At 49.9% G+C, this 27,617-nt stretch overlaps 1 protein-coding gene across 2 annotated transcripts; it reads left to right on the top strand.

The window, feature by feature from the left end:
* Positions 1-254: 254 nt before the first annotated feature.
* Positions 255-27,617, top strand: LOC103345445 (uncharacterized). Of its 2 annotated transcripts, none has more exons than XM_089321443.1 (27): positions 255-815; positions 2,071-2,167; positions 2,913-3,121; positions 4,279-4,330; positions 5,135-5,310; positions 6,339-6,387; positions 6,997-7,178; positions 8,257-8,320; positions 9,132-9,313; positions 10,338-10,407; positions 11,206-11,387; positions 12,304-12,373; positions 13,226-13,410; positions 13,831-13,900; positions 14,743-14,924; positions 15,997-16,066; positions 16,742-16,923; positions 17,985-18,054; positions 18,542-18,723; positions 19,593-19,662; positions 20,436-20,641; positions 21,705-21,774; positions 22,569-22,750; positions 23,784-23,853; positions 24,707-24,888; positions 25,857-25,926; positions 27,528-27,617. In XM_089321443.1, the coding sequence occupies exons 1-27, from the start codon at positions 653-655 to the stop codon at positions 27,532-27,534; spliced, it is 3,294 nt and encodes a 1,097-aa protein (XP_089177569.1). In that variant the 5' UTR covers positions 255-652; the 3' UTR covers positions 27,535-27,617. The 2 variants fall into 2 exon arrangements, with proteins under 2 accessions (XP_089177569.1, XP_089177568.1); XM_089321442.1 differs by lacking the exon at positions 27,528-27,617 and adding an exon at positions 26,763-27,459.

Raw genomic sequence — 27,617 nt, 5'->3', positions numbered from 1 at the left:
AACATCTTGGTAGTTTATCATGTGACATGTATCCCTGGAGGAAAAGCCTGGAGACCCATTTTAACAGAAAGGCAGGGTGAGTGACTTCCTGAGAGCGCTTTGAGAAAATAACACTTGTTTGGAAATGAATTCTTCCTTAGTGTTTTCCACCAAAGGGAGGGAGGGAGAGTGGGAAATGTGCTTAGATTTTCCTAGTGGAAAATGCAGGTGTTTAAAATCAGCACTGGGCGCGCTGCTCCTGAGAATGAGGAATGAGTTGGTGTGCCTTTAAGAAGGGACCAGGTATCCTTGGCAACAGGAAGTCAACAACTCCTAACATTCCAGTACCGGCCATCTTCTCATTCTGCTATTGCTACTTCCAACAGTTACTTGGCAAGCTGGCAAGCAGGGAGTTCGTTCTCTCACTTGTGACAGTGACTGAGTAATAAGAAGTCGCTTAAAAGCTGAGTGTTGATCACTTAATAGTGACAGGATTTTGATTGAAGACTTTGAAGTTCTGTGGGGTGTTTCCCAACAGTAAGTTCAGAAATATGGCTGTTGTCATCCCCCAGCCCTCATTAGAGCTATTGAATGTCATTTGTTGTAACTCATTCTGTTCTTGGGTATCTTCCACCTAGTCTCTGGAGCCCCCTGGTCTGCCAGAACCATCAGAATGGCAGTACCACTGAGCCCTTCATCCGATCCAGCCAATAAAAATAATATGATTGCGTGTAACCAGGCATTGCATTGCCGACTAGCAGAGAACCAGTGGGAAATACAAGATCTGAAAGAGATAGTTCATCATTTCAGCTTCATCCTCCACCAAGAGGAAAACAGTGAGTTCCATAGGTCCTCTCACTAAAGTGGTAAATGATGATTTTGTCCCTCTGAGAAAATAAAGGCTTTCTAGGTTTGGTTCTTCCCTTTATCCTAAGAAAATCCATTGTTACAATACTCTGAGAACTGTATAAGCTATTTTCATGTCAATTTGGAATAACCAAGGCACTAGTTCAACAACTTTTCCATGTTTCCTTTAAGTGTGGGGTGAGATGTCAGTTAACTGGCAACCTCTTTGTCCTGTACCAGCTGGTGTGGGTTTCATGTGTGGGACTAATGAACTTCTACTCAATTCAAGCTTCTTTTGAGTTCCAGTTGGCAAATCCTTGTGCTGGTCACACAGAGAAATGTGAAGAGTCCATAAGATCTCTGTTATAGGTGCTAATGGAGTCTGTGCAGACATTGTGGTACTTGTAAATGACATTGTCTAGACCAGGGACTGCCCTGGTCAGGGGGAAACCCACTCATGGAACAAAAGCTCTTCTCGAAGAGGAAGAAGGTTCCTGAGTCTTTGTGGTAGCACAGAGCAGAATGTAGAGCAGGGACTCTGAGACCCTCCCTGGGCTTTTCTCCAACTTGCCAATCTCTGCATGCCTTAGACCCCTCCTCGGTTCCCACAAGTGCTGTCATAATTCCTACCTCTGTAAATTGTTGCCATGAAATATGGGATATATTTTTTGTACAATATGTAAGGCAATTCCTGGCCTGGAGTAGATTTATTCATTCCATTTTTTTTTCTAATTTAACAGGAGCTGTATTAGTAGGTGTGTATATTTCTTTCAGGGCCTGTGGGTGTTTAGCACTGTTTTTACACAATTCTACTTAGCTGTGATTTTGTCTTTGGAAACTCCCCAAACATGAAAGTTGAACTTCTCAGCATAGAAGAACCACTATCCCCAGTGCTAGTGTACTTTACCAACCATACTGGAGCTCACTGCTTCATGCTACAAGTTAGTGCTTGACTTAAAAACCTGCAAGGTGTGCTAACTACACTGCCATGATTCAGTCACAGCTTAGTGGAAGGGAATTCTGATTCTGTCAAATAGCAGTTGAACTGCCTTGTCAGGTCACCATTCACCTTGGAACACTGTTCACTCTAAATGGGGGATTATCAGATATCCTGTTGTCGGGAGGTGGAGAGACAAAGATGAAGAAATGCTTACCTGGAGCGTGGTACTAGAATGGCTCCTCCCTAGAGACAGTGACCTCAGCTGCATGTCCAGCTGTCCACTGAGGCAAGTATGTCTGTTTCAGATTATGGTGAGGGCCAAGAGGTGATTCAATCCAGGCTAAGGGAGAAGCCAGCACTTGGAACTCCACAGCTTGAGAAGCTGGCACCTGCCGAGTTCAAGTAAGTGGGGCTTCGGGCATTACAAGCAGGAGGAAGATATATGTGGTATCAGTGAAGTGGGCCAGCTCAGCTGGGGAAACAGACCTGGATCAGGAGAAGGGCAGGAATTTACATGTTGGGGACCTATCTCATAAATATTTATAAAACATGTGCACAACAATGAAAATACTGCTTGATGGGCTGTGGTGTTTATCAAAGCCTCCTTTCCTCTTTCAAAAAACAAGGAATTTCTTGAGTTCAAATTCTCATAACTAACCAGAGGATAGTGAGCAACGCATGGCATGGTATGCACATGATGTGTTGTCATCACCATGTCATTCTCTCTAGATCACCATCACCTCCTGATTGAGGATATTGTCTAAGATTGACCCTGCCAGACTTTCATTTCTTTCTGAAGAACACCAGTAACAAGGGACATGCATCTGAGTGCACCTTGGTGTTCAGTCACTGCAGTGGGCTATGTGTTTTACTTGGAAATGCCTGTGGTTGAAGTTAGCAGCTAAAGGAGCTGTTGTGTGTGGGGGATGAAGGAAGAGTCCTGGCAATGTGGACTGAACACAGGGTCACCCTCTAACACAGGGGAAGCTCTCGTTTTGTCTTCTTCACCACAAGCATTTACCCGAACCTGTCAGTGCTGCTGTTTGCAGGGCTCTGTGAGAGAATTCTCCATGAAATCTGTTGAAATACAGAGATGGTATCATGCACATATTTCTATTCTTACATTTTCTCTCCTGTCCTACCTTAGGAAATGCCATGTAAATAAGGCACGCACCCGCAAGCGGCGCTGGCTACGTAAGAAGTCAAGAAAACAGACACAGATTTGTCATCTCAGCCTACATCCCAGAGCCCTCCTCACCCAGCATGACCCTGACAGCCACCACACATGGGGCTTGCTGGAGCCACTGGTTGTTCACGTCAGGCTGGAAAAGCATCTTGTCTACAAATGTAGCCTGGGTAAGGGAGCCTCAGGCTCTGATTTCAGAAAGTCTCACATTTACAGGAGACTCCACTTCCCTGCAGGAGACATTTTCCTGCTACCTTGTTTTCATTGAAATATCTGTGGCCATGACATGATCAGGAATTCTGGATGAGAACTAGAGTGAGAAACGCACAGGCTTGAAGTTCCTAGCATTTCAGAAGTCTCCATTTTCCCCAGTGCCGGTGGCCTTTGATCAAGATGCAGTATCCATCCAGTTTGAAAGGACAGGAAGGGGGTTGGGGCAGGTGGCGGCTTGTAAGAGGGAGATTGAGCCCTGTGCTGAGAGGGAAAGGGCCCACCTGTGTCCTCAGCACTGTTTTCACTGATTGTAGAAAGATCATTGATTTCTGTATTTCTGTTTCCTCTTCTATGGAGTGGGCCCATGAAATGTTTGCCTGGCAGTTGTGGCATTGCCATTAGGAACAATTACACATGTATTTTAAATAAGACACAGCCTTTGCCATGTGGCATCGTTACATATACTTGAGGCAGTAGAACCTGTCTCTTGATGATCTATGCTTGCACACTGCCAGAGGCATCTTGTCTACATCTCTGTTGCAGACATAACCCACATTTCTCCAAACATAGCCCATCCTCTGTATCTTTTAAGTTCTCTTCTTCCAGCTCATTATCCATCTAAACCTAGGACATAAAATTGAAGCCACTCCCATACTTCCAAGATTTCCAGAGGCAACAATGACCACTGTAGCTTGCAGTGGTCATGAATGACAACTGTTTCTGTGAAGCATCTAAGACTAATCTTGAGAAGAAATTGAATATATCTCATCCTCAGTCTCACCTCAGTGTATAGATTCTTCTACGTCATCTACATCCTGGCATTCTAACAGGAGAAAAGTGAATAACTTTTAATTCTTTTAGAATGCAGATAGGGTAGTTTCCCAGAATTAGCGGGGAAAAGATGAGGTTCATTGTTTTCAAGACAAAGAGGTCTGGATATTGATTTTCATGCCAAGAAGGTTTTGCTCAAAGGGTCAGCACATGAAATATTTCTCTCACAGTATGCCATTGTCAAATAGAGTTTATGGGTATTACTGTGTCATTGTTGGGAACTGGATTGCACATGTACTAGGACCTCCCTAATTTGACCGTCCCTGTTGGAATTTATTTGCAGCAAAAGAAATGACGCAAATGAAGGGTGGTTGCTGGGACTTAATCTGCCCCAGGTAAGACTAAGGAATCATGGATATTTCATTGATATTGACATCTGGGGACTAATATTTTAGGGAGAAACTGAATATGCTGAATGGAAGGATTTCACACACCCTAGGTGATCACACTGTTTCTCTATGAAGAGTATTATTGTAATCATTTTTGCACCCATAGAGATTGCCATTTCTTCCTCAAACACCCATGTGGTCTCCATTAGGTTGCTTCAGATCAACTGGACTTTACAGGGGTCTCCTGCAGTTATTACTTCTGTTGTGCATAGATTAAAAGACAGGGTTCCTTATCTTCTTCTTTTTTTTTCTCATCTCTGTGTTTATGGAGATGGCTGATAGAAAGAAGTACAGGGGAAAATACCATACCAAAATGTTGAGAAAGCCAGCAGGGTGGCCACAGAACTAGAAGCCCACTGTGCTGTAGCAGGTATATTACCACACCTGAGATTAGTAATATTCAACTGATTTTGTCGAATGTGACAAACACTATTTGTTCTGCTTGTATCTGGGTGTCATGAGGATTCCATTACTGAGATCACAGCTCTTTGTTCTTCAGCCGGAATCCTGGCCATCTTCCAACACCATCTCTCCATCCTTTTTCTGGTGCCTCCACCTGTAGCTCATGCTGTGCCTCCACATCCTGCAGTTCCTCACTTTGCTCAGCAAGGGGAGGATCCTGCTCAGACAGCTGTTAGCTGAAAGGCCCATTTTCATTGGTGGCAGAATCAACCTGCCTGTGATGCAGGCCTGATAGGGCCCTCTAGTACCTTAACTACCATGATAACTTATCCACCCTTCCTAATCCAGCAGGATCAGTGGGTGCTTTCCACCTCAAGTAGAGCCTGAGTTGGTACCAGGGCTGATCATGGGTGAATATTGTTGGTGCATCATCATGAAAGCCACGCTGGTTATGCAGCAGCGTTATCCTGGTGGTGGCTGGACGATAGTGCTGGAAGAGTACTCGTGGTGCACAAGGTTTGGAGGTGAGTACACCAACTGGGGGGGTGCTTCCAGTGCCACTTAGGGTAAGGAGTAAACCCCAGCATACTTGCCCTGCTCTCACAAAGACCCTGGCGTGGTTGGGCAATGGATGGGCTGCTCTAGTTGGACTAGATAGGAAAGCCTAAGAACCCCCAGAGGGAGTTTGAAGCAAAGATGTCATGTGGGTCTACACCTGTGTGTTCACCCAGTAGCTCTGCTTCCCCAAAGGGTGGTTTTCCTTAGCACACTGTGGTGCTGCAGCTCCTCTAGCAGGGGTGACAACATGGCAGCAGTTTGTGGATCCCAGTGTGGTGTGCACCAGCCCTGTGCACATGGCATGGTGTGTTCCAAGCCTACACTTTGTACTAGTGGATCAAGTGGCCAGTGGCAGTCTTCCTTGTGAGATCCCTGTCCCAGTCACATGCTATGACACACTGCCTGTAGGGGCCACTATCATCAAAGCTACCCTCTCCACTTGTGATCTCACAAAAGACCCAAAACCTCTAAACTGAGACACAGCATGTCACTCTCCCACATTGAGTTGATGTCACTCTTTCCTTATCTAGAGCCCTTGGCCATATCACTGATTGCCATGTGGAAGGAACCAGTCCGATCATTATGACTCTCACAGGTCCCTAACATTTGGGGTGCGTTCATGACCCTAAAAACCCCTATGGGAATAGGTTCCAGGGCTTTCCGCATCCAACCTATGGCACACTGCAACATGAGAATCACAAAGGCCTGGCTGTTAGTTGTGGGGAGGCTCTTTAGGGCAGCTGTTGAGGAAGAAACCAGCTGGGCCATTTGCAGTGACCCCACAGGGCCAAACAGCAGCTGGTCCCTTTTGGAGTTTGGGGATGCCTGATATGCAGGAGGCAGGCAGACTGGAAGAGAGAAGTGGTCCCCTGTTAATGGGCAAAGGCCACCAAGACAGCTGTCAGCAGGCATCTCCCTGGGCCTCTGGGGCTGTTCTGACCTATAATTGGGCTCTTTGTCTCACAGCAACTTCCCTATCTAAATTTTATTGTAGTCTATGGGAATTCCCTTGAGGACAGAGTGCCACATGAAGCCAAACCTGCGTAAGTCTACAGATGGATGGAGGGTTCTTTGGTATGGACATTTGGAGGTAGAAGGCATGGGGAGGAGAGAATGGGCCCCACGGAGTAATTACCCCCTCAGAGCTCATTCTGAGGACTCTGGTAGCTCCACTTTTCTCCATGTGCTGAGGTGGATCCCCACCTCCCACCTCCATTGGACATCTGCATGTGGTGGCCTGGGATCCAGTCATGTTTCCAGGCCATTGCTGCTTTCACAGCTTGTGTGGCCTCCATAAAAATTGGGGTGCCCTTCCCTAGGCCTCTCTGCTTCTCCTTCCTCAGTGTCCCCATGGGACTTTGATAAGGACGGAACTGGCCAATGTCTTGGGTCATGCCCCAGTGCTGAAGGAAATGGGGCCAGGAGTCCTGCATTGAATCTGCATCCTGTTGGGTCTGTCCATTCCCCGTGAAGGCTCACTTTGTCTCAGAATGGGAAGTTCACAGTCCAATGGCTCTTAGATGATGGCATGTTTTCAATGAGTGACAGACCCTTTCTTCCTGCTAGGAAAGCCAGGTGGGACTGGGGTGGACAGGAATGCCTGTGTGTTAAGCCCTCATCCTTTCCATCTCCCCTCTACATTTGCATTTCAGATTGTGTGAAAACCGATCTCTAGCTGAAGGGCATCGCATCATGGCATGCACACACCTTACAGATGCACCTTACATGTGGCATGCCTCCTGGGGGGACAAGCTGGAAATACTGTTCCAGGCCTGGGCCAGGGTCCAGCAGCCCTTAGCCCAGCAGTCCATCCACTGGATAGAGGCCATTGAGGGTGAGTGTCCCACTGGGAATCTTGCTGCAGCCCTTCTGGAGTTCCTGCATTCACCATAACATCCTTGGCCCTCTGGTGAAAGGTGTGATGTGGTGGGAAATCCTAAGGGCACATGTGGATGGATGGAGGCAGGCGTGAGGATGGAGTTTGCAACATAAAGATAGCATGGGTCTACACCTTTGTCTTAGCCTCGTATCCCTGGGTCACAAACACCTTTGGCCTCAAAGCCCCTGTTGGGTCTCCTTGCCTGAGGCCCCTGCAATGGCCATGGAGCCTTTAAAATGCATGTGGCATGGTTTCTGCCAGGCCTCCACTTGGGATAATGGAATTGTTTTTGTGTGCAGTGGCAGTCTTTCTTGTGAGATCTCTGCCCTAGCCACATGCCATGACACTGCATGGCTGCCAGGGTAGCTGCCATCATGACCAGCTTTCAGCACATGATCTTACCCAGATCTCCCTGAACCAGTCTATACTCTGTATTCCATGTTGACTTCACACCTCACTGATGTAGAACCCTTGGCCATGTCTTGAAGTTCCATCTTGAAGCATCCGGTGTAATTTTCATGCCTATCAGGATACCCTGCAAACCCTGCAAACCCTGCATAACTGCAAGGACTCCCATGAATGGGAGACTCGTGGGTTACACTTGTCCATCCCAAATACCCTAAGGTATTTGACCCTTAGAGCCCATAGCTCCCATTAGTTGATGTACAGGGGGGAGGCAGTTGGTATGAGCCTCCTATGTTGTATTTAATCTCTTAGAGCACACCTGACACATAGCCAGGGACCCTTAGTGAGGAAAGTGGCTGACCACTTGTGGAACATCAGGATGCCTATTGTGTGGGATAACATGCTACCCAGACAGGGAGGGAGGTCTCCATTTATTGACAGAGGACTTGCCACTGTAGGCATGACCTCCTGGGAATGAGACAGTTGCTAACAGAGGCAGTGCCACAGGCAGACGGCATAGAAGTCCTCAGATGCTAATGGGACATTGCACAGTACTTGTACTTTACTTTGCCATAGCATTTGCATGTCATCTCATTTACCATTTCCTGCTCATTTTTCTCCTTTGCAGGGTATGATACCTCCTCCCAAAAGGATGAAGTGGTATCTGCAGACAGAGCTGAGGTTATCCCCAGGTAAATCTACAGATGGGCTGAGGGTATTTTTGTATGGACATGTGGAGGTGGCAGACATGGAGAGGAGAGAAGTGCCCTGAGAGCCATTTATACCACTCAAAGGTCCTCCCATAAAGACTCTGGGAGCACATCTTGGAAAATCCATGTGCTGAATCAGGCCCCAAACACTGTGCCCTTAACCTCACTGGACAACTGCATAAGTTCCCCTGGGAATGAACTGCTTCTGTGTGGCATTCACGAAGTGAGGAGCCACTCCCTCAGCCCCTCTACTTGTCCCTCATCCACATCCCTGCAGTACAATGACAAAGACAGGGAATGTCCAATGCCCTGACACACTCCACAGTGCTCACAGAAATGGGCACACAGTCCCAAGGTGGTCTGGGGTATTAAAGTGCTTTAGCTTCATTGGGACATTGAGCGCCAAGGGGATTCTATTCCCTGAAACTAGACAACTGGCTTCTGGCAAGCTTGTTCTTTCCTGTGCCAAGGGTGCTGGAAGAGGGGCACCAGAGCCCTCTGCTCCTGATGTGCCTTCTGGCCTTTAGCTGACAGCATCCTCTGCTCCTGTGTTTCTGCCTAACCCTCTCTATGTCCTGCTGGGTCTGCCCTATCTTTGTGAAAACTCACTTTGTCTGAACAAGGGGAAGATCTAGATTGGATGGCTCATAGAGGATGGTCCTGTCCCTTTGATTAACAGACCCTTTCAGACTGCTAGGAAGGTTTGGTGGAACTGGGTTGGAACTGAATGACCTTGTGCTGAGCCCTCATCTTTTCCACCTCTTCCGTCCTCCCCTCTGCATTCCCACCTCAGGGTGTGTGGAGATCCACCCCCACTGGAAGGGCCAGATACCATCATGCCTATCCTCAAGGAAGATGGATCCTACCTGCTCTGTGGATTTTGGGCTGATGAGCCTGAAGCACCAGCCCAGGCCTGGTCTGAGACTGTGAAATGTACAATCCAGCAGCCCATCTGCTGTGCTGAGGCCAATGTGGGTAAGTCCTCTGAGTTGACTCTTGCTGCAGACTTGCCAAATCTCCTGAGTGCACCCCAATGCACTGCTTGATCTAACCTGCCAAGGACAGGTGGTGATGTGAGAGGCTGTCCCCTTGGCTACATCTGAGTGGACTATGGGAGAACCCTGGATGGAGTTCAAAGCACAGATGTAGTGTCATCAGGTGTTTCTTAACCTCAGAGCCCAGATTATGCCCTGTATTCCTGCACTGGACCCATCCATGTCTATGTAGCAGAGGCCAGAGTGATGGCATGGCCCCAGCTATGCAGCCTGCGCTCACTCATGCTTGTGAATTGGATGAGTAGGATGCCTTTGGGCAGTGGCAGGCTTCCCTGTGAGACCCCTGCCCCAACCATGTGACATAACACTGCATGCCTGATGGGAACTGTAATCATGGCTACTTTCTCAGCCTGAGATCCTAACCTGATGCCCCTGAACTAGGCCATGCTGTCTCTCTCATTCCCGTTCTATTGTCATCACTCCTCATCTGGAACCCTGGGCCATGTGCAGAGGGTTCCACCCTGGGGTAGCCTCTGCTGACCTTTTGCCTGTCAGGATCCACTATGTGCCACAGTGCTGCATGAAATCAAAATGTTCCTGTGTGTGTGAAGATCTATGGGCTTCACATGTTTATGTTGTGGCAGGGTGCTCATATGAGCCTGGGACTAGCCCCATGTTGTGCAGTCAGTCTCTTAGAGCACATAGACCGAGGACCCAGACGGCTGATGGCTGCTTCCCCCTTGTGGAAGATCAGGATGCCTAAAGTGTGGGATACCACACTCCCCAGATGGGGAGAGAGTTCTCCTTGGGTTGGCAGTAGACTTGCCACTGCAGGCATGTCCACATGGGTGTGAGGCTCTTATTAGCATAGGCAGTGAAACAACCAGACAGCATGGGCGTCCTTGGAAGCTCCGTGACAGTGGGCAGCCCCTGAGCTTTATGATGCCATCTCATTTACATGTCATCCCACTTACCACATCCGGCCCCAATGGCCCTTTTTGCAGTGGAAGACCTTTCCTACAAAAAGGAGGAAGGGGAGGTGGCAACTGCAGTCCAGGCTGAGCCTATCCCCAGGTAAGTCTACAGATGGGTTGAGGGTGTTTTATCATGGCCATCTGGATAAGGCAACACTGGAAGGAGGGAACATGCCCTGTGAGCCATTTATACCATGGAAAGATCCTCCCACAAGACTCTGGGAGCAACTCTTGCAAGCTCCCTGTGCTGTAGTGGGCCTCAAACACTGTTCAGGTCAGCCACCTCTCTCCAACTTCCATTGGACAGCTGCATAAATTTCTCACAGAACCAGTCACCAGTCCGGTTTATTCCTAATGTACTGTTTCATGCGGCCTCCATTAAAAGTGTCCCTCATCAACATTGATGCAGTATGTTGATAAAGACAGGGAATGTCCAATGCGCCAACACACTCCACAGGGCTGACAGAAGTGAGACTCAATCCCGAGGTGGTTGAGGATACTAAAGTAGTTTAGCTGGGTGGCAGAATTCCATAAAGCTGATTCTTTTCCCTGAAGCTAGAGAACTGGCTTCTGGCCAGCTTGTCCTTTTCTGTCCCCAGGGTCTGGGAATGGGTGCTAGAGACCTCTGCTCCTTGGCATGGCTTCCGGCCTTCCTTCTGTCTTCCTGTGCAGTCTTCCCTAAGTTCTACTGAGTCTTCCCTATCCATGTGAAAACTCACTTTATCTGAACCTGGGGATGATCCAGATCAGATCGCTCTTAGAGGATAATCCTGTCCCTGTTGGGTAACAACCTTTCCAACTCCTTGCAAGATTTAGTGGGACTGGGTTGGAACTGAATGACTTTATGTTAAGCCCTCATCTTTTCCACCCTCCTCTCCTCTCTGCACTCATACCTCAGGGTGTGTGGAGATCCACCCCCACTGGAAAGGCCAGATGTCATCCTGCCTATCCTGAAGGATGACAGATCCTACATGCTCTGTGGATATTGGGCTGTTGAGTCTGGAACACCAGTGCAGGTTTCTGCTGAGCCTTGGCACCTTACAGCCCAGCAGCCCATCTGCTGTGCTGAGGCCATTGTGGGTAAGTCCTTTGATTTGAATCTTGCTGTTGCCCTACCAAAGCTCCTGAGTGCACCCCAATAACCCTGGCCTGCTTGCTGTAACTCCCCCAGGGAAGGTGGTGATGTGGCTGTCCCATGGCTACATCTGAATGGACAGAGGCAGAACCCTGGGTGAAGGGGAACAAAATAATTGTAGGCAGGTGTCTCTTAACCTTGGAGTCCCAGGTTATGTTCTCCTTTCTGTCACTGAAACCAGCCAAGATGCTGTACCAGAGTCAAGTGTGATGGCATAGCCCCAGTTTGAAGTCATACACATGACAGGTTTATTCTAGGCCTACCCATGGAAGAGTTGGATGCCTTTGGCCAGTGCCAGGATCTCCTGTGAGACATCTGTCCCAGCTATGTGTCATGACACTGCATGCCTGCCAGGACAATTATAGTCCTGGCTATGTTCTTGGCCTGAAACCTTAACCAGATGCCCGTGACCTGGGCCATTCCTTCCCTTGTTCTCTTTGTGGTGACTGCAGTCCTCATCTGGAATCCTGGGCTTGTTCTGAGGGTTCCATCCTGGGGTAGCTGGTGCTGGCCTCGTGCCTCTCAGGATCCACCAAGAAGCACAGTGTCTGCATGGCACCAGAAGGTTCCTGTGTGTGTGAAGCTCGATGGGATTCATATGATCATATGGCAGCAGAGTGTATGAGCTGGGGAGCCCCACTCTAGTGGCTGTTGAATGGGACAAGTCTTCCATCATGTGGTTGGTCTCTTAAAACATTCAGACAAAAAGGCCATTGACTGACATGGTTGAAAGCAACTGACTATGTATGTAAGATCAGGATGATATGTGTGGGGTGTCACACTCCCCAGACAGGGAGGGAATTCTTTTTGGTAAATGCCATCTCATTTACCATGTCCTGCCCCATTTGCTTTCCTTTGCAGTAGAAGATGCCTCAAGCCAAAAGGAGGAAGGAGAGGTGGCATCTCCAGACCTGGCCGAGGCAAACCCCAGGTGAATCTACAGATGGGTTGAGGGTGTTTTAGTATGGACTTGTGGAGATTGCAGACACGGGGAGGAGAGACTGTGCCCCATGAGTCATTTATACCATCAAAGCTCCTCCCATGAAATCTCTGGGAACACCTCTTGCAAGCTCCATGTGCTGAGGTGGGCCCCAAACACTGTCCAGTTCACCACCCCCTTAACCTCAATTAGATACCTCTCTAAGTTTCCCTAGGAGCCATTTAACTGTCCAGGTCATTCCTCATGCCCCTGCTCCTGTGTGTCCTCAATAAAATGTCAGGCACCCCTCCTTCAGCCCTCTGCTTGTCCCTCATCAGCATTCCTGCAGTATAGTAATTAAGATAGAGAATGTCCAGTGCACAGATACACTCCACAGTGCTGCAGGAAATGGGACTCAATACTAAGGTGGTCTGGGGTGCCAAAGTGCTTTAGGTGGTTGGGAGCATTCCACACAAAGGGGCTTCTTTTCCCTGGAACTAGACAACTGGCTTTTGGTCAGTGTGTCCTCCTATTCTGTCCCCAGGGAGCTGTAAGGGGGGGCACCAGAGCCCTCTGACCTCAGTGTGACTTCTGGCCTTCTGCTCCCAGCCTCCTCTCCTTCTATCTCCTGTCCTTTCCTCTCTTCATTCTACTGGGTCAGCCCTATCCATGGGAAGGTGCTTTTTGAACATGAGGGATATCAAGATCACAAGGCTCTTGGAGGATGGCCCCATCCCTATTGGATGAAAAATGCTTTCAGAATGCTAGGAAGGTTAGATGGGTCTGGGTTGGAACTGAGTGACTTTGTGTTAAGCCCTCAACTTTTCCACCCCTCTCATCTTCCCCTCTGCATTCACACCTCAGGGTGTGTGGAGATCCACCCCCACTGGAAGGGCCAGATGTCATCGTGCCTATCCTCAAGGATGATGGGTCCTACATGCTCTGTGGATTTTGGGCAGATGATGATGTTGAAGCTCCAATCTGGGCCTGTGCTGGGGCCTGGCACCCTACAACCCAGCAGCCCATCTGCTGTGCTGAGGCCATTGTGGGTGAGTCCTTTGATGGGAATCTTGCTGAGACCTGCCAAACCTCCTGAGACCACCCCAATAACTCTGACCTACTTGCTGTAACCCCCCAGGAAAGGAGGTGATGGGTAGGCAATCACATGGCTACATCTGTATGGACAAATGCAGAACACTGGGTGGGGCTACAGCACACATGTCATGTAGGCAGGTGTTTCTTAACCTCAGAGTCCCTGGGAGGGAGTTTTCCTTTGGTTGGCAAAGACTTGCCATTGGAAGCGTGTGTTCCTGGACATGACACTCTTTTTAGCACAGGTAATGCCACAACTAGACGGCATGGATGTCTCTATAAGTTGTGTGATGGGGGGAGTACCTGAGCTTTACTGTGCCATCGCATTTGCATATCATCCTGGTTACCACATCCGGCCCCATTTGTACTCTCTGCAGTGGAAAACCCCTACCACCAAAAGGAGGAAGTGGAGTTGGCATCTACAGACCAGGCCGAGGCTATCCCCAGGTAAACGTTCAGATGGGTTCAGGGTGTTTCAGCATGGACATCTGGAGATTGCACACAGGAAGGAGAGAATGTGCCCCAAGGGCCATTTATACCATTCAAAACTCCTCCCACAGAGACTCTGAGAGCAGCTCTCCAAACCTCCATGTGCTGTTGAGGTCCCCAAAGACTGTCCAGTCAACTCCCCCCAACATCCACTGAACACCTGCATAGTTACCTTGGGAACGAGTCAGCAGTCCAGGTCATTTCTAATGCCGCTGCTTCTGTGTGGCCTCCATTAAAGTGAGAGGCCTCTCCCTCGGCCCCTCTTCTTGTCCCTCGTCAGCATCCCTGTGTTACATTCATAAAGACAGGGATTCCAATGCCCGGATGCATGCTACAGTGCTGATGTAATTAGGACACATCCTGAGGTAGTCCGGGGAGCTCAGGTGCTTTAGCTGGGTGGCAACATTCCATGACAAGGTGATTCTGTTCCCTGCAACTAGACATCTGGCTTCTGGCCAGCTTGTCCTTCTCTGTCCCCAGGGGGTTTTGAGAGTGGGCACCAGAGCCCTCTGCTCCTCAGTGTGTCTTCTGGCCGTTGGCTGCCAGCCTCCTCTCCTTCTGTCTTCCTGTCCCATACTCTCTGCCTTCTGCTGGGTCTTCCCTATCCAATGAAGGCTCACTTTGGATCAGGGGAGGATCTAGATCACATGGCTGCTAGTGGTCGGTCCTGTCCCTATTGGGTGACAGATCTCTCAGATTGCTAGGATGGTTTGGTGGAAATGGGTTGGGACTGAATGACCTTGTGTTAACCCTTCATGTTTTCTACCTCTTCCATCCTCCCCTCTGCATTCACACCTCAGGGTGTGTGGAGATCCACCCCCACTGGAAGGGCCAGATGCCATCGTGCCTATCCTCAAGGATGATGGGTCCTACATGCTCTGTGGATACTGGGCAGATGAACCTGAAGCACCAGCCCAGGCCTGGGCTAGGGCCTGGCACTTTACAACCCAGCAACCCCTCTGCTGTGCTGAGGCCATTGTGGGTGAGTCCTTTGATTTGATCTTGCTTCAGACCTGCCAAACCTGAATGTACCTCAGTGACACTGGCCTGCTTGTTCTAACCCCCAGAGAAAATGTCCTGATTTGGTAAGAAGTCCCTTAGCTCAATCTAGATGGTCTGAAGTAGAATCTTGGTAGAATTTGCAGCAAAGATGTATTACAGGCAGGTGTCTCATAACCTCAGAGCCCAAGGTTATGCTCCATTTTCTGGCACCAAAGCTGGTCATGTCGGCACCCGAGGCAGGTGTGGTGGCATGGATCCAGTGATATATACTGTGCTCATGCATGGGACGGGTTTTTTTCCTAGGCCTTACTTGGTAGAGTGGGATGTCTTTGGCCAGTTGTAGGCTTCCCTGTGAGACCTCTGCCCCAACCATGGCTAAGATACTGCATACCTGCCAGGACAGCTGTAGTCTTGGCTTACCTTCTCAGCCTGAGTTCTTAACCACACCCCCCCTAAACAGGACCACACTGTCTCTCTTATTTCCTTTGTGTGACATCACCCCTTATCTGAAGCCCGGGACCATGTACTAAGGGTTCTATCTGAAATTACCCATGCTGGCCTCGAGCCTCTCAGGATTCACTAAGGGGCACGGTGTCTGCATGGCACCAAAAGACTTCAATGGTGTGAAGCTCCTTGGGTTTCCCATGTTCACATTGCAGCAGAGTGTGTGAGCCTGGGAGTCTCCTACATTGGCTGCTGTGTGGGACGGTCCTCCCATTGTGTGTTTGGTCTCTTAGAACATATCTGACTCACAGGCCAAGGACACAAAATGTTGAAAAAGGCTGACCAATTGGGAAGGTTAAGGTTCCTGTTGTGTGTTGTGAAACACCCCCAAAAGGAGGTAGAGCAGCATTGTTAGTCAGAGGACTTGAGCATTACTGGCATGTCCTCCTGTGAATTAGGCTGTCACTATCCAAGGCTGTGCCACAACCAGACAGTACAGATTTACTCAGAATATGGTGGGACAGTTGTGATACCTGTGCCTTACTAGCCCATTGCATTTGCATGTCATCTCATTTACCATGCCCTGCCCCATTTGCACTCCTTTGCAGTGGAAGACTCCTCAAACAAAAAGGAGAAAGTCAAGGGGGCATCCTCAGATCAGGCTGAGGCTATGTCCAGGTAAGTTGACAGCTGGCTCCAGGGTTTTTAGTATGGTATGGCTATCTGGTGATGGCAGAAATGGGGTGAGAGAAAGTGCCCTGTGAGATTTTTAAAACACTCATTGCTCCTCCCCAGGAAGACCTGGCACACCTCTTGAAATCCCCATGTGCTGAGTTACACTGTGCTGCTGCCCAGGTCACTGCCCAGTTATCTTCTCCTGGACACCTGCATACGTTTCCCTGGAAACCAGTCACCTATCTAGATCATTCCTAATACCACTGCTTCTGTGTGCTTTTCCTAAAAAGTGAAGGGCCACTCCCTCAGCCCCACTGCTTGTCCCTCATCAGCATCCCTTGTCCTTTTCTGTCTCCAGGGGTTGACAAGAGGCGCCCCAGGGCCCTCTGCTCTTCAGCATGCCTTCTGACAATTGCCTACAGCCTCCTCTCCTTCTATCTTCCTGTCCCATCCTCCCCGTGTTCTGTTGGGTCTGCACTGTCCATGTGACAGTTCACTTTGACTACACCAAGGGAGGCTCCAGATCAGATGGCTCTTAAGGGACGATCTTGTCTCTGTTGGGTGACAGACACTTTTGGACAGGAAGGATTGGTGGGACTGGTTTGCAACTGAATGACTTTGTGTTAAACATTCCTCTTTTCCTCCCATCTTGTCCTGCCCTCTGCATTCACACCTCAGGGTGGGTGAAGATCCACCCCCACTGGAAGGGCCAGATGTCATCGTGCCTATCTTCAAGGGTGACGGATCCTACCTGTTCTGTGGATTTTGGGCTGATGAGTCTGAAGCACCAGTCCAGGCCTGTGCTGAGCCCTGGCACCTTACAACCCAGAAGCCCATTTGTTGTGCTGAAGCCATTGCGGGTGAGTCCTTTGATGTGACTAGCTGCAGACCTGATAAACCTCCTGAGTGCACCTGGTGACCCGGTCCTGCTTTCTTGAACACTGCTGGAAAAGACTGTGATGGGGTAGGCTGAACCATGGGGCAGATCTAGATTGACAGAGGCAGAACCTGGGGTAGAGTTTGCTGCACTAATTTAGGCATGTGTTATTTAACCTGAGATCCCCATGTTATGCCCCATGCTCAGCAATGAATCCGACCATGTCACTGTGCCCAAAGCAGGTGTGATGGCATGGCCCGGGCTTTGGAGCCTGTGCTCATTCATGTGACAGGGTTTTCTTCCAGGCCTCCACTTGAAGAGTGGGATGCCTTTTATCAGTGCAGGCTTCCTTGTGAAACCTCTGCCCCATTTGGTTACCAAGACACTGCATGCCTGCCAGGACAGCTATTCTGGCTACTTTCTCAGCCTGAGATCTCCAGATCCTGCTGAGTAGGGTCACACTCTTTCACATTCCCACTGTGGTGATGTCATTCCAGATCAGGAATCCTCAGCCATGTATTGAGGGTTCCATCCTGAAGTAGTCAGTGCTGGGCTCGTGTCTATCTGGATGCTCTAAGGGGCACAGTGTCTGCCTGGCACCGAAAGACTTCAGTGCTGTGAGCCCCTGTTGGATTCACATGTTTACATTGCAGCAGAGCGTGTGTGCCTGGGAATCTCCCACTTTGGATGTTGCATGGGATGGTCCTCCCATTGTATGTTTGGTCTCTTAGAACATATCTGACTCACAGGCCAAGGACACATATGGTTGAAAATAGCTGACCACTTGTGGAAGATCAGGATGCCTGTTTTGTGTTATGAAAAACTTCCCAGGTAGGGAGGGAGGGCTACATTATTAGACAGAGGACTTGCCATTCCAGGCTTGTCCTCCTGTGAGTGAGGCTGTGGCTAACACAGGCAGTTCCACAACTTGACAGCATAGGTGTCTTCAGAAGCTGTGTGACAGTGGGTGGTGCCTTACTTTATGCCATCTCATGTACATGTCATCCCATTGACCACATCCTGCCCCATTTGCACTCTCTGCAGTGGAAGAGCCTTCCTGCAAAAAGGAGGAAGGGGACTCAGCATCTGCAGAGCAGGCCGAGGCTATACCCAGGTAAGTCGGCAGATGGGGTGGAGGTTATTTATTATGGACTCCTGGAGATGGCAGACATGGGGAGGAGAGAATGTGCCCCATAAGCAATATTTACCATTCAAAGCTCCGCCCATGAATATTCTGCGAGTACCTCTTCAAAGTTCCATGTGGTGAGGCTGGCCCCAGGGGTCTGGGAGAGGGACACCAGAGCCCTCTGCTCCTAGAATGCTTTCTGGCCTTCTATTGACAGCGACCTCTCCTTCTGTCTTCCTGTCCCATCCTCTCTGCATCCTGCTGTGTCTGCCCAATCCTGTGAAGGGTCTCTTTGTCTGAACAAGGGGAGGATCTAGATCAGATGGCTCTTAGAGAATGCTCCTGTCCCTATTGGTGAAAGGCTCTTTCTGAGAGCTAGGAAGGGTTAGCAGTGCTGGGCTGCAACTGAGTGACTTTGTGTTAAGCCCTCATCTTTTCTTCCCCTCTTGTCCTGCCCTCTGCATTCACACCTCAGGGTGTGTGGAGATCCACCCCCACTGGAAGGGCCAGATGTCATTGTGCCTATCCTCAAGGAAGATGGATCCTACCTGCTCTGTGGATATTGGGCTGATGAGCCTGAAGCCCCAGTCCAGGCCTGGGCTGGGGCCTGGCACTTTACAACCCAGCAGCCCATCTGCAGTGCTGAGGACACTTTGGGTGAGTCCATTGATATGATTCTTGTTGCAGATATGATAAACCTATGAGCATCCCAATGACCCTAGTTGCTTGCTTTAAGCCCCTGGGGAAAGGTGGTGTTGTAGTAGGCTTTCCCAGGGCTACATCTGGATGGACTAAGGCAGAACCCTGGGTGGGGTTTGCAGCATGGATGTAGTCTAGGCAGGTGTTTCTTGCCCCAGCCCTGTGCCATGACCCTGCCATTTCTCCCAGGAAATCTGTACTCCTGGCTACCTTCTCAGCCCAAGATCTTAACCAGATGCTCTTGAAGTGGGCTGTTCATTCTCTTGTTCCCCTGGTGGAGACTGCACTTCCCCTCTGGAACACTTAACCATGTACTGGGGGTTCCATCCTGAGGTTGTCAATGCTGGCCCCGTGCATCTCGGGATCCACTAGGACCACAGTGTCTGCATGGCACCAAAAGGCGCCCGTGTGTGGGAAGCTCTATGGGTTTCCCATGTTCATTTTATGGCAGGGGATAATAACCAGGGAGTCCCCACATTGCCTGCAGGATCAGATGAGCCTCTAATTGTGCAGTTGAACACTGAGACACCTCAGAGAGCCAGGGGATTGAATGTGGCTGACCCCTGTGGGAGATCAGGATGCCCGATGAGTGAGTTGACACACTCTCAAACAGGGAGGGAGATTTCCATTGTTGGGCAGGGGACTTGTCAAAACATGCATGTCCTTATGGTTTGGTTCTGTTGTTAACCAAGATAGTACCACAACCAGACAGCATAGATATCCTTGGAATCTGGTGTGACAGTAGGCGGTACCTGTGCTTTAGCATGCCCTCACATTTGCTTATCATCTCATTTGCCATGTCCTGCCCCATTTGCACATCTTTGCAGTGGAAGAGCCCTCATTTCAAGAGGAGGAAGGTGTGGTGGCACCTGCAGACCAGGCTGAGGCTAATCAGAGGTAAACCTAGAGATGGGTTGAGGGGGCTTTACTAGGGACCCCTAGAGATGGAAGACATGGGAGAAGAGAAATTGCCCCACTCAAATCTCTTCCTACAAATGCTCTGGAGCACCTCTTGAAGGCTCCATGTGCTGAGGTGGACCCCAAATCCTGCCAGATGCCATCACTTATCCTCCTTTGGACACCTGCACAAATATTCCTGGGCCCAGTCTCCTGTTGAGGTCATTCCTCATGCCACTGCTTCTGTGTGGCCTCTCTAAAAACTGAGGGCAACTCCTTCAGCCCCTCTGCTTTTCCTTCATTAGCAACCCTGCAATACAATGATAAAGACAGGGATGCACTGCACAGTTCTGACAGAAATGGGACCCATCCTGGGGTTGTTAAAGTACTTTCCCTGGGTTGGAGCATTTCACATTAATGAGAATCTTTTCCCTGAAACTAGACAACTTGCTTCTGGCCGGCTTGTCCTTCATTGTCCTCAGGGGGCTGTGAGAGTGGGCACCAGCACCCTGTGCTCCTTCTTCAAGCCTTCTACTGACAGCTTCCTCTCCTCCTATCTTCCTGTCCCAGCCCCTCTGCATTCTAATGTGTCTGCCCTGTCCATGTGAAGGCTCATGTTGTCTGAACCAGAGGATGAGTTAGATCAGATCGATCTTAGAGGATAATCCTGTCTCTTGGGTGACAACCCTTTCAGACTGCTAGGAGGGATTGGTGGGACTGGGTTGGAACTGAATGACCTTGTGTTAAGCCCTCATCTTTTCCACCCCTCCCAGCCTCTGCTCTGCATCACACCTCGGGGTGTGTGAAGATCCACCCCCACTGGAAGGGCCAGATGTCATTGTGCCTATTCTCAAGGATGATGGGTCCTACATGCTCTGTACAATTTGGATGGATGATCCTGAAGCGCCAGTCCAGGCCTGGGCTGGAGCCTGGCACCCTACAACCCAGCAGCCCATCTGCTGTGCTGAGGCCATTGTGGGTGAGTTCTTTGATGTGAAACTTGGTGCAGGGCAGCCAAACCACAGGAGTACACCCATAAACCCTTGGCCTGCTTTCTGCAACACTCTGGAAAAGGTCTGAAATCTTAGGCTATCCACTAGACTTCATTGAGGTGGACTGAGGCAGAACCTTGTGTGGAGTTTGCAGCAACTGTTTAGTGTAGGCAGGTGTTTCTTAACCTCAGAGCCCAGGTTATTCTCCACTTTCTGGCACCAAAGCCAGCTGTGTCACTATGCCCAAAGCAGATGTTGTGGCATCGATCCACCATGAGCCTGTGCTCATGCATGCGACAAGGTATTTTTCTAAGGCTCCTCTTGGAAGAATGGGATGCCTTTTGCCAGTGGCAGGCTTCTCTGTGAGACCTCTGCCCCAGCAATTTGCAAAGACAATGTCTGCCCACTAGGCCAGCTATACTTCTGGTCACCTTGCTGAACTGAGATCTTAATCACATCCCTTCAAACAGGGCCATACTGTCTCTTATTCCTACTGTGGTGATGTCATACCTCATCTGGAACCCTGGGCCATGTCCTGAGGGCTCCATCCTGTGGTAGCCAGTGCTGGCCTATTGCCTCTCGGGGTTCACTAAGGGACACAGTGTCTGCATAGCACCAAAAGTCTTAGTAGTGTGAAGCTCTGAGGGTTTCACATATTCATATTGCAGCAGAGTGTGTGAGCCTGGGAGTTCCCACCATGGCTGTAGGATGGGATGAGCTTCTCATTGTGTGGTTGGTCTCTTAGAACATACCTAATTCATAGGCCAAGGGCCCATATGATTGAAAACAGCTGACCACTTGTGGAAGATCATGATGCCTGTTGTGTGTGATGAAACACTCCCAAGAAAGGGAGGGCTGCATTGTCAGGCAGAGGACTTGCCATTGCAGGCCTGCCCTCCTGGGAGTGAGGCAGTGGCTGACCAAGGTCATGCGACCACACCTTTCTTAGGAAGATGCTAGAATATGGTGTGGTACCTGTGCTTTACTAGGCCATCGCATTTGCATGGCATCTCATTTCACATGTCCTGCCTCATTTGCATTTCTTTGCAGTGAAAGATGCCACCTACCAAAAAGAGAAAGTCATGTTGGCAACTGCTGATTGGGCTGAGGCTACCTCCAGGTAAATCGACAGATGTGTTCAGGGTGTTTTAGTATGGACACGGGGAGATATCAGACGTGAGGTGAGAGAATGTGCCTTTTGTGTGATTTATGTCATTCAGTTTTCCTCCCACAATGACTGGATGCACCTCTTGAAAGCTTCATGTGCTGAGTTGCACTGTAACACTGCCCATTTACCCTCAATGGACCCCTGTATAAATTTCCCTGGAAACCTGTCACCTGTCTAGGTCACTCCTAATGCCACTACTTCTGTGTGGCCTCTCTAAAAAGTGAGGGCCTCTCCCTTGGTCCCTCTGCTTGTCCTTCATCAGCATCCCTGTGGTGCGATGGTGAGATAGGGAGTGTGCAGGGCATGATGACACCACAGTGCTGATGGAAAGGGGACCCATCCCGAGGCTGTCTGGAGTACTGAAGAGCTTTAGCTGGGTGGGAACATTGCACCCCAAGGGGATGCTTTCCCTGGAACTAGACAACTGGCTTCTGGCTAGCTTGTTCTTCTCTGTCCCAGGATGCTGTAAGAGGGCCCTCTGGCCTTGGGCTGACAGACTCCTCTCCTATTTTCCTGTCTCACCTTCTCTGCATCCTGCTGGGTCTGCCCTGTCCCTGTGAGGCTCACTTTGAATCAAGGGAGGATCCATTTTGATGGCTGTTAGTGGATGGTCCTGTCCCCATTGTGTGACAGACCTTAAGGACTGCTAGGAAGGTTTGGTGGAACTGGGTTGGAACTCAATGATTTTGGTTTAAGCCCTCATCTTTCCCAATCCTCTCATCCTCCCCTCTGCTTTCACCCCTCAGGGTGAGTGGAGATCCACCCCCACTGGAAGGGCCAGATGCCATCGTGCCCATCCTCAAGGATGATGGGTCCTACATGCTCTGTGCATATTGGGCTGATGAGCCTGAAGCCCCAGTCCAGGCCTGGGCTGGGGCCCTGCACCCTATAATCCAGCAGCCCATCTGCTGTGCGGAGGCCATTGTGGGTGAGTCTTTTGGTGGGAATCTTGCTCTAGACCTGCCAAACCAGCTGAGTGCACCCTAGTGACAGAGGCCTGCTTGCTCTATACCCCTGGGGAAAGGTGTGATGTGGCAGGAACTCTGCGCTACTTCTGGATGGACTAAGCAGAGCCCTGGGTGGAGTTTGCAGCAGGGATGTAGTGTAGGCAGGTATTTCATAACCTCAGAGTCCCAGGTTATGCTCCGTTTTCTGACAAGCAAGCTGACCATGTTGCTGCATAAGAGGCAAGTGTGATGGCAGGGCCCCAGCCTGTGCTCCTGCATGTGTCAAGGATTTCTTCTAGCCTACACATGGAAGAGTGGGGCACCTTTGGCCAGTGACAGGCTTCCCTTGAGGCCTTTGCCCTAGATGCCATTACACTGCATGCCTGCCACCACAGCTCTACTCGGGTTACCTTCTCAGCCTGATATCTTTCTCAGATCCCGATGAACTGGGCATGCTGTCTCTCTCATCCCAATTGTGTTTATGTCACTCTTCTAGAACCCTGAGCCATGTCCTGAGGGTTCCATGCTGAGGTTGCCAGTGCTGGCCTCATGCCTCTCAGGATCCACTAAGGGCCACTGTGTGAATGACACCAAAAGGCTCCTGTGTGTGTGAAGCTCTGTGGGTTTCATATGTTCATACTGTGGCAGGGTGTACATGCCCAGGAGTCCCCCACCAATGACTGCTGTGGGGATGAGCCCCCTGTTGTGACACATCAGACATAGACCAAGGAGCCATGTAGTGAAAGCGGCTGGCCCCTCATGGAAGATCAGGATGCCTGATCTGTGGCTATCACACTCCGGACAGGCAGGGAGCTCTCCATTGGTAGGCAGAGGACTTGCCATTGCAGGCATGTTCCCTGGGAGTGAGGCTGTTGCTAACACCTGTTCACTAAGTGAGCAGCATAGGTGTCCTCAGAAGCTGGTGGGGCATTTGTGATACCTGGGCTTTACTATGAGAATGTGTTTGCATGCCATCTCATTGACCATGTCCTGCCCCATTTGCCCTCCTTGCAGTGGAAGATGCCTCCAGCCAGAAGGAGAAAATAGAGGTGGCATTTGCAGAGCAGACTGAGGCCACACCCAGGTAAATCTGCAGATGGGGTGTTTCTTTCTTTCTTTCTTTCTTTTTTGTAGTGTGAATATCTGGAGATTTGTGACATGGTGGGAGATAATGTGCAACTGGAGTCCATTTATAGCATTCAAAGTTCCTCCCAAGTAGACTCTGTCTAAGGAGGGCCCCAAACACTTTCCACGTCAGCCCCATGTCCAGCCTCCATTGGACAGCTGCAGAAGTTTCCCTGGGAAAGTCACCAGGCCAGGTCATTCCTAATGCCACTGCCTCTGCGTGGCCCATTGAGAGAACGACCTCTCGCTCAGCCTGTCGGTTGTCTCTCATCAGCCCCCCCACCCCGCAGTACAATGGTAGATACAGGGAATGTCCACTGCACCCATGCACTCCTTAGTGCTGAGGGAATGGGGACCATCCTGAGGTGCTCTGTGGTGTTAACGGGCTTTAGGAGGGTGTGAGAATTCCACCAAAGGGGACTCTTTCACTGAAACTAGACAACTGGCTTCTGGCAATCTTGTCCTTTTCTGTCCCCCTGGGGAAGGGGGGTGAGTGTTGGAGAGGGGCGGCGAGCCCTGTGCTCCACAGTGAGACTTCTGGCCTTCTACTGACAGCCTCCTTGTCTCCTGTCTTGCTGTCCAGTTTCTCTACATCCTGCTGGGTCTGCCCTATCTGTGTGAAGGGTCACTGTGTCTGAAGCAGGGAGGATCTAGATCAGAGGTCTTTAGAGGGTGATCCTGTCCCTATTGGGTGAAAGATGCTTTCAAAATGCTAGGAAGGTTTGGTGCGACTGGGTTGGAACTGAAAGAATTTGTGTTAAGCCCTCATCTTTTCCTCTCCTCCTGTCCCCTCCTCTGCATTCACACCTCAGGGTGGGTGAAGATCCACCCCCACTGGAAGGGCCAGATGTCATCGTGCCTGTCCTCAAGGATGACGGATCCTACCTGCTCTGTGCATATTGGGCAGATGAGCCTGAAGCCCCAGTCCAGGCCTGGGCTGGGGCCCTGCACCCTACAGCCCAGCAGCCCATCTGCTGTGCTGAGGCCATTCTCGGTGAGTCCTTTGATGTGACTCTAGCTGCAGACCTGATAAACCTCCTGAGTGCACTCCTATAACCCTGGCCTGGTGCTCTGACTCCACTCATCATCTGGAATCCTAGGGAATGTACTGAGGATTCCATCCTGTGGTTGCCTGTGCTGGCTCGTGCCTCTCAGGATCTACTAAGAACCACAGTGTCAGCATGGCACCAAAAGGCTCCTGTGTGTGTGGAGCCCTGAGGGTTCACATGTTCATATTGTGGCACAGTGGAGGAATCTGGGAGTCCCTCACCATGGCTTAGGATTGGATGAGCCCCCATTGTGTGGTTGGTCACTTAAAACACATCTGGGTGTCAGCGCCATGGTGCAGTAGGTTAATCCTCTGCCTGCAGTGCCAGTACCCCATATGGGCACCTGTTCTAGTCCTGGCTGCTTCACTTCCAGTATAGCTCTCTGCTATGGCCTGGGATAGTAATATAAGATTGCCCAAGTCCTTGGGCCCCTGCACCTGCATGGGAGAACAGGAAGAAGTGCCTGGCTCCTGGCTTCAGATTGGCACAGCTCTGGCTGTTGTGGCCATCTGGGGAGTGAACCAATGTAAGGAAGACCTTTCTCTGTCTCTCCCTCTCACTGTAACCCTAACTCAATTAAAATAAATAAAATCTTTAAAAAAGTAACACACACCTGGAACTTACAACATATAGCCATGGGATTGAGAGCAGCTGATCACTTTTGGAAGATCAGGATGCCAAATGAGTGAGAGGACACACGCCCAGCAGGGAGGGAGATTTCCACTATTGGGCAGAGGACCTGTCTAAACAGGCATGTCCTCCTGTTTGGAGCTGTTGCTAAGCAAGGTAGTGCCACAGCTGGACAACATAGATATCCCTGTGTGACTGTGGGTGGTACCTGAGCTTTAATATACCATCGCTTTTGTTCGTCATCTCATTTACCATGTCCTGCCCCATTTGCACATCTTTGCAGTGGAAGAGCCCTCATCACAAGAGGAGGAAGGGAAGGTGGCACGTGCAGACCAGGCTGAGGCTAATCAGAGGTAAATCTACAGATGGGTTGAGGGTGTTTTACTCTGGACATCTGGCATGGCAGACACGGGAGGAGAGAAAGGGACCCATGAGCCATTTTTCCCATTCAAATCTCATCCTACAGACTGTGGACCATGTCTTGAAAGCCCCATGTGCTGAGGCAGGTCACAAACACTGTGCAGGTCACCAACTACATATCCTCTTTGGAACCTACATAAGTTTTCCTGGGGTCCAGTCATGCCGAGGTCATTCCTCATGCCACACTTTTATGTCACCTCCATAAAAAGTGTTTGGCAGCTCCCTCAGCCCCTCTGCTTGTGCTTCATCCACATCCCTGCAGTACAACAATAAAGACAGGATGTCCAATGCACCAATGCTCTCCGCAGTGCTTAGTGAAATGGGATCAATGCCAAGGTCATATTGGGTGTTAAACTGCTTTCATTGGTTGGAAGCATTCCAGACCAAGGGGATTCTTCTCCCTGAAACTAAACAGGCTTCTGGTCAGCTTGTCCTTTCCTGTCCCAGGGGGCTGGGAGAGGGACACAGAACCCTCTGATCCTCAGTGCCTTCTGCCCTTCGGCTGCCATCCTTCTCTCCTCTGTCTTCCTGTCCCATCCTTCTCTGCATCCTGCTGGGTCTTAGCTATCTGTGTGAAGGCTCACTTTGTCTGCACCAGGGGAGGATCTAGATCAGATGGCTCATAGAGATTGATTCCTTCCCTGTTGGCTGACAGACCCTTTCAGACTGCTGGGAAGATTTGGTGGAACAGGGTTGGAACTGAATGACTTTGTGCTAAGCCCTCATCTTTTCTACCTCTTTCATCCTCCCCTCTGCATTCACACCTCAGGGTGTGTGGAGATCCACCCCCACTGGAAGGGCCAGATGTCATTGTGCCTATCCTCAAGGATGATGGTTCCTATGTGCTCTGTGCATATTGGGCAGATGAGCCTGAAGCACCAGCCCAGGTCTGGGCTGAGGCCTGGCATGCAAAAACCCAGCAGTCCATCTGCTGTGCTGAGGCTTTTTGGGTGAGTCATTAGATGTGAATCTTGCTGCAGACCTGTCAAAGTGCCCGAGTGGACTCCTGTGACCCAGGCCTGCTTGCTGTTACTCCCCAGGGAAAGGTGGTGATGTGGCAGGCTGTCCCCTGGGCTATATCTGGATGGACAGAGGCAGAACCCATGGTGGAGTTTGCAGCACAGTTGTAGTGTGGCTGGTGTGTCTTGGCCTCATAGTCCCAGGATATGCCCCCCTTTCTGACACTGACACTGACACTTGTTGTGCCTGAAGCACGTGATGGGGCATGGCCCCAGCTTTTGTTACTAAACTTTTGTTGCTGAACAAATTATTTACTCTTAAGTATTTATATCTCATTTGAGGGTTTTGGGAAAAAATATCTGTATTCTTTCTGTTGGACTATTAAGTCAAATGGTTTGCAGAATGTCTGACTTAGAATTGTTTTGTAGATTCTAGGTTTTCTTAGTAACTCATGCACTGCAGACGAGCTGAGTTTTGTCCTAGTCTCTGTCACTGCTGAGCAGTGCCTCCAGACTCAGCTGGCAGCAGGCCCTGACCAAGACTCTCATTTGGTTTCTTTCTGTCTCCCTCTCAGGTGCTAAGAACTTCCTCTGGTGGATACCATGAAACCTGACTCTGTTCATTCCAGTACCCCATTTATATTAAAGTTTGGTTTTGTTAATTA

The sequence above is a fragment of the Oryctolagus cuniculus genome, chromosome 19 (genome assembly GCF_051225735.1).
Source record: "Oryctolagus cuniculus isolate XC-2025 breed Fujian yellow rabbit chromosome 19, ASM5122573v1, whole genome shotgun sequence".
NCBI lineage: Eukaryota > Metazoa > Chordata > Mammalia > Lagomorpha > Leporidae > Oryctolagus > Oryctolagus cuniculus.
This window is presented reverse-complemented; position numbering and strand designations above follow the sequence as displayed.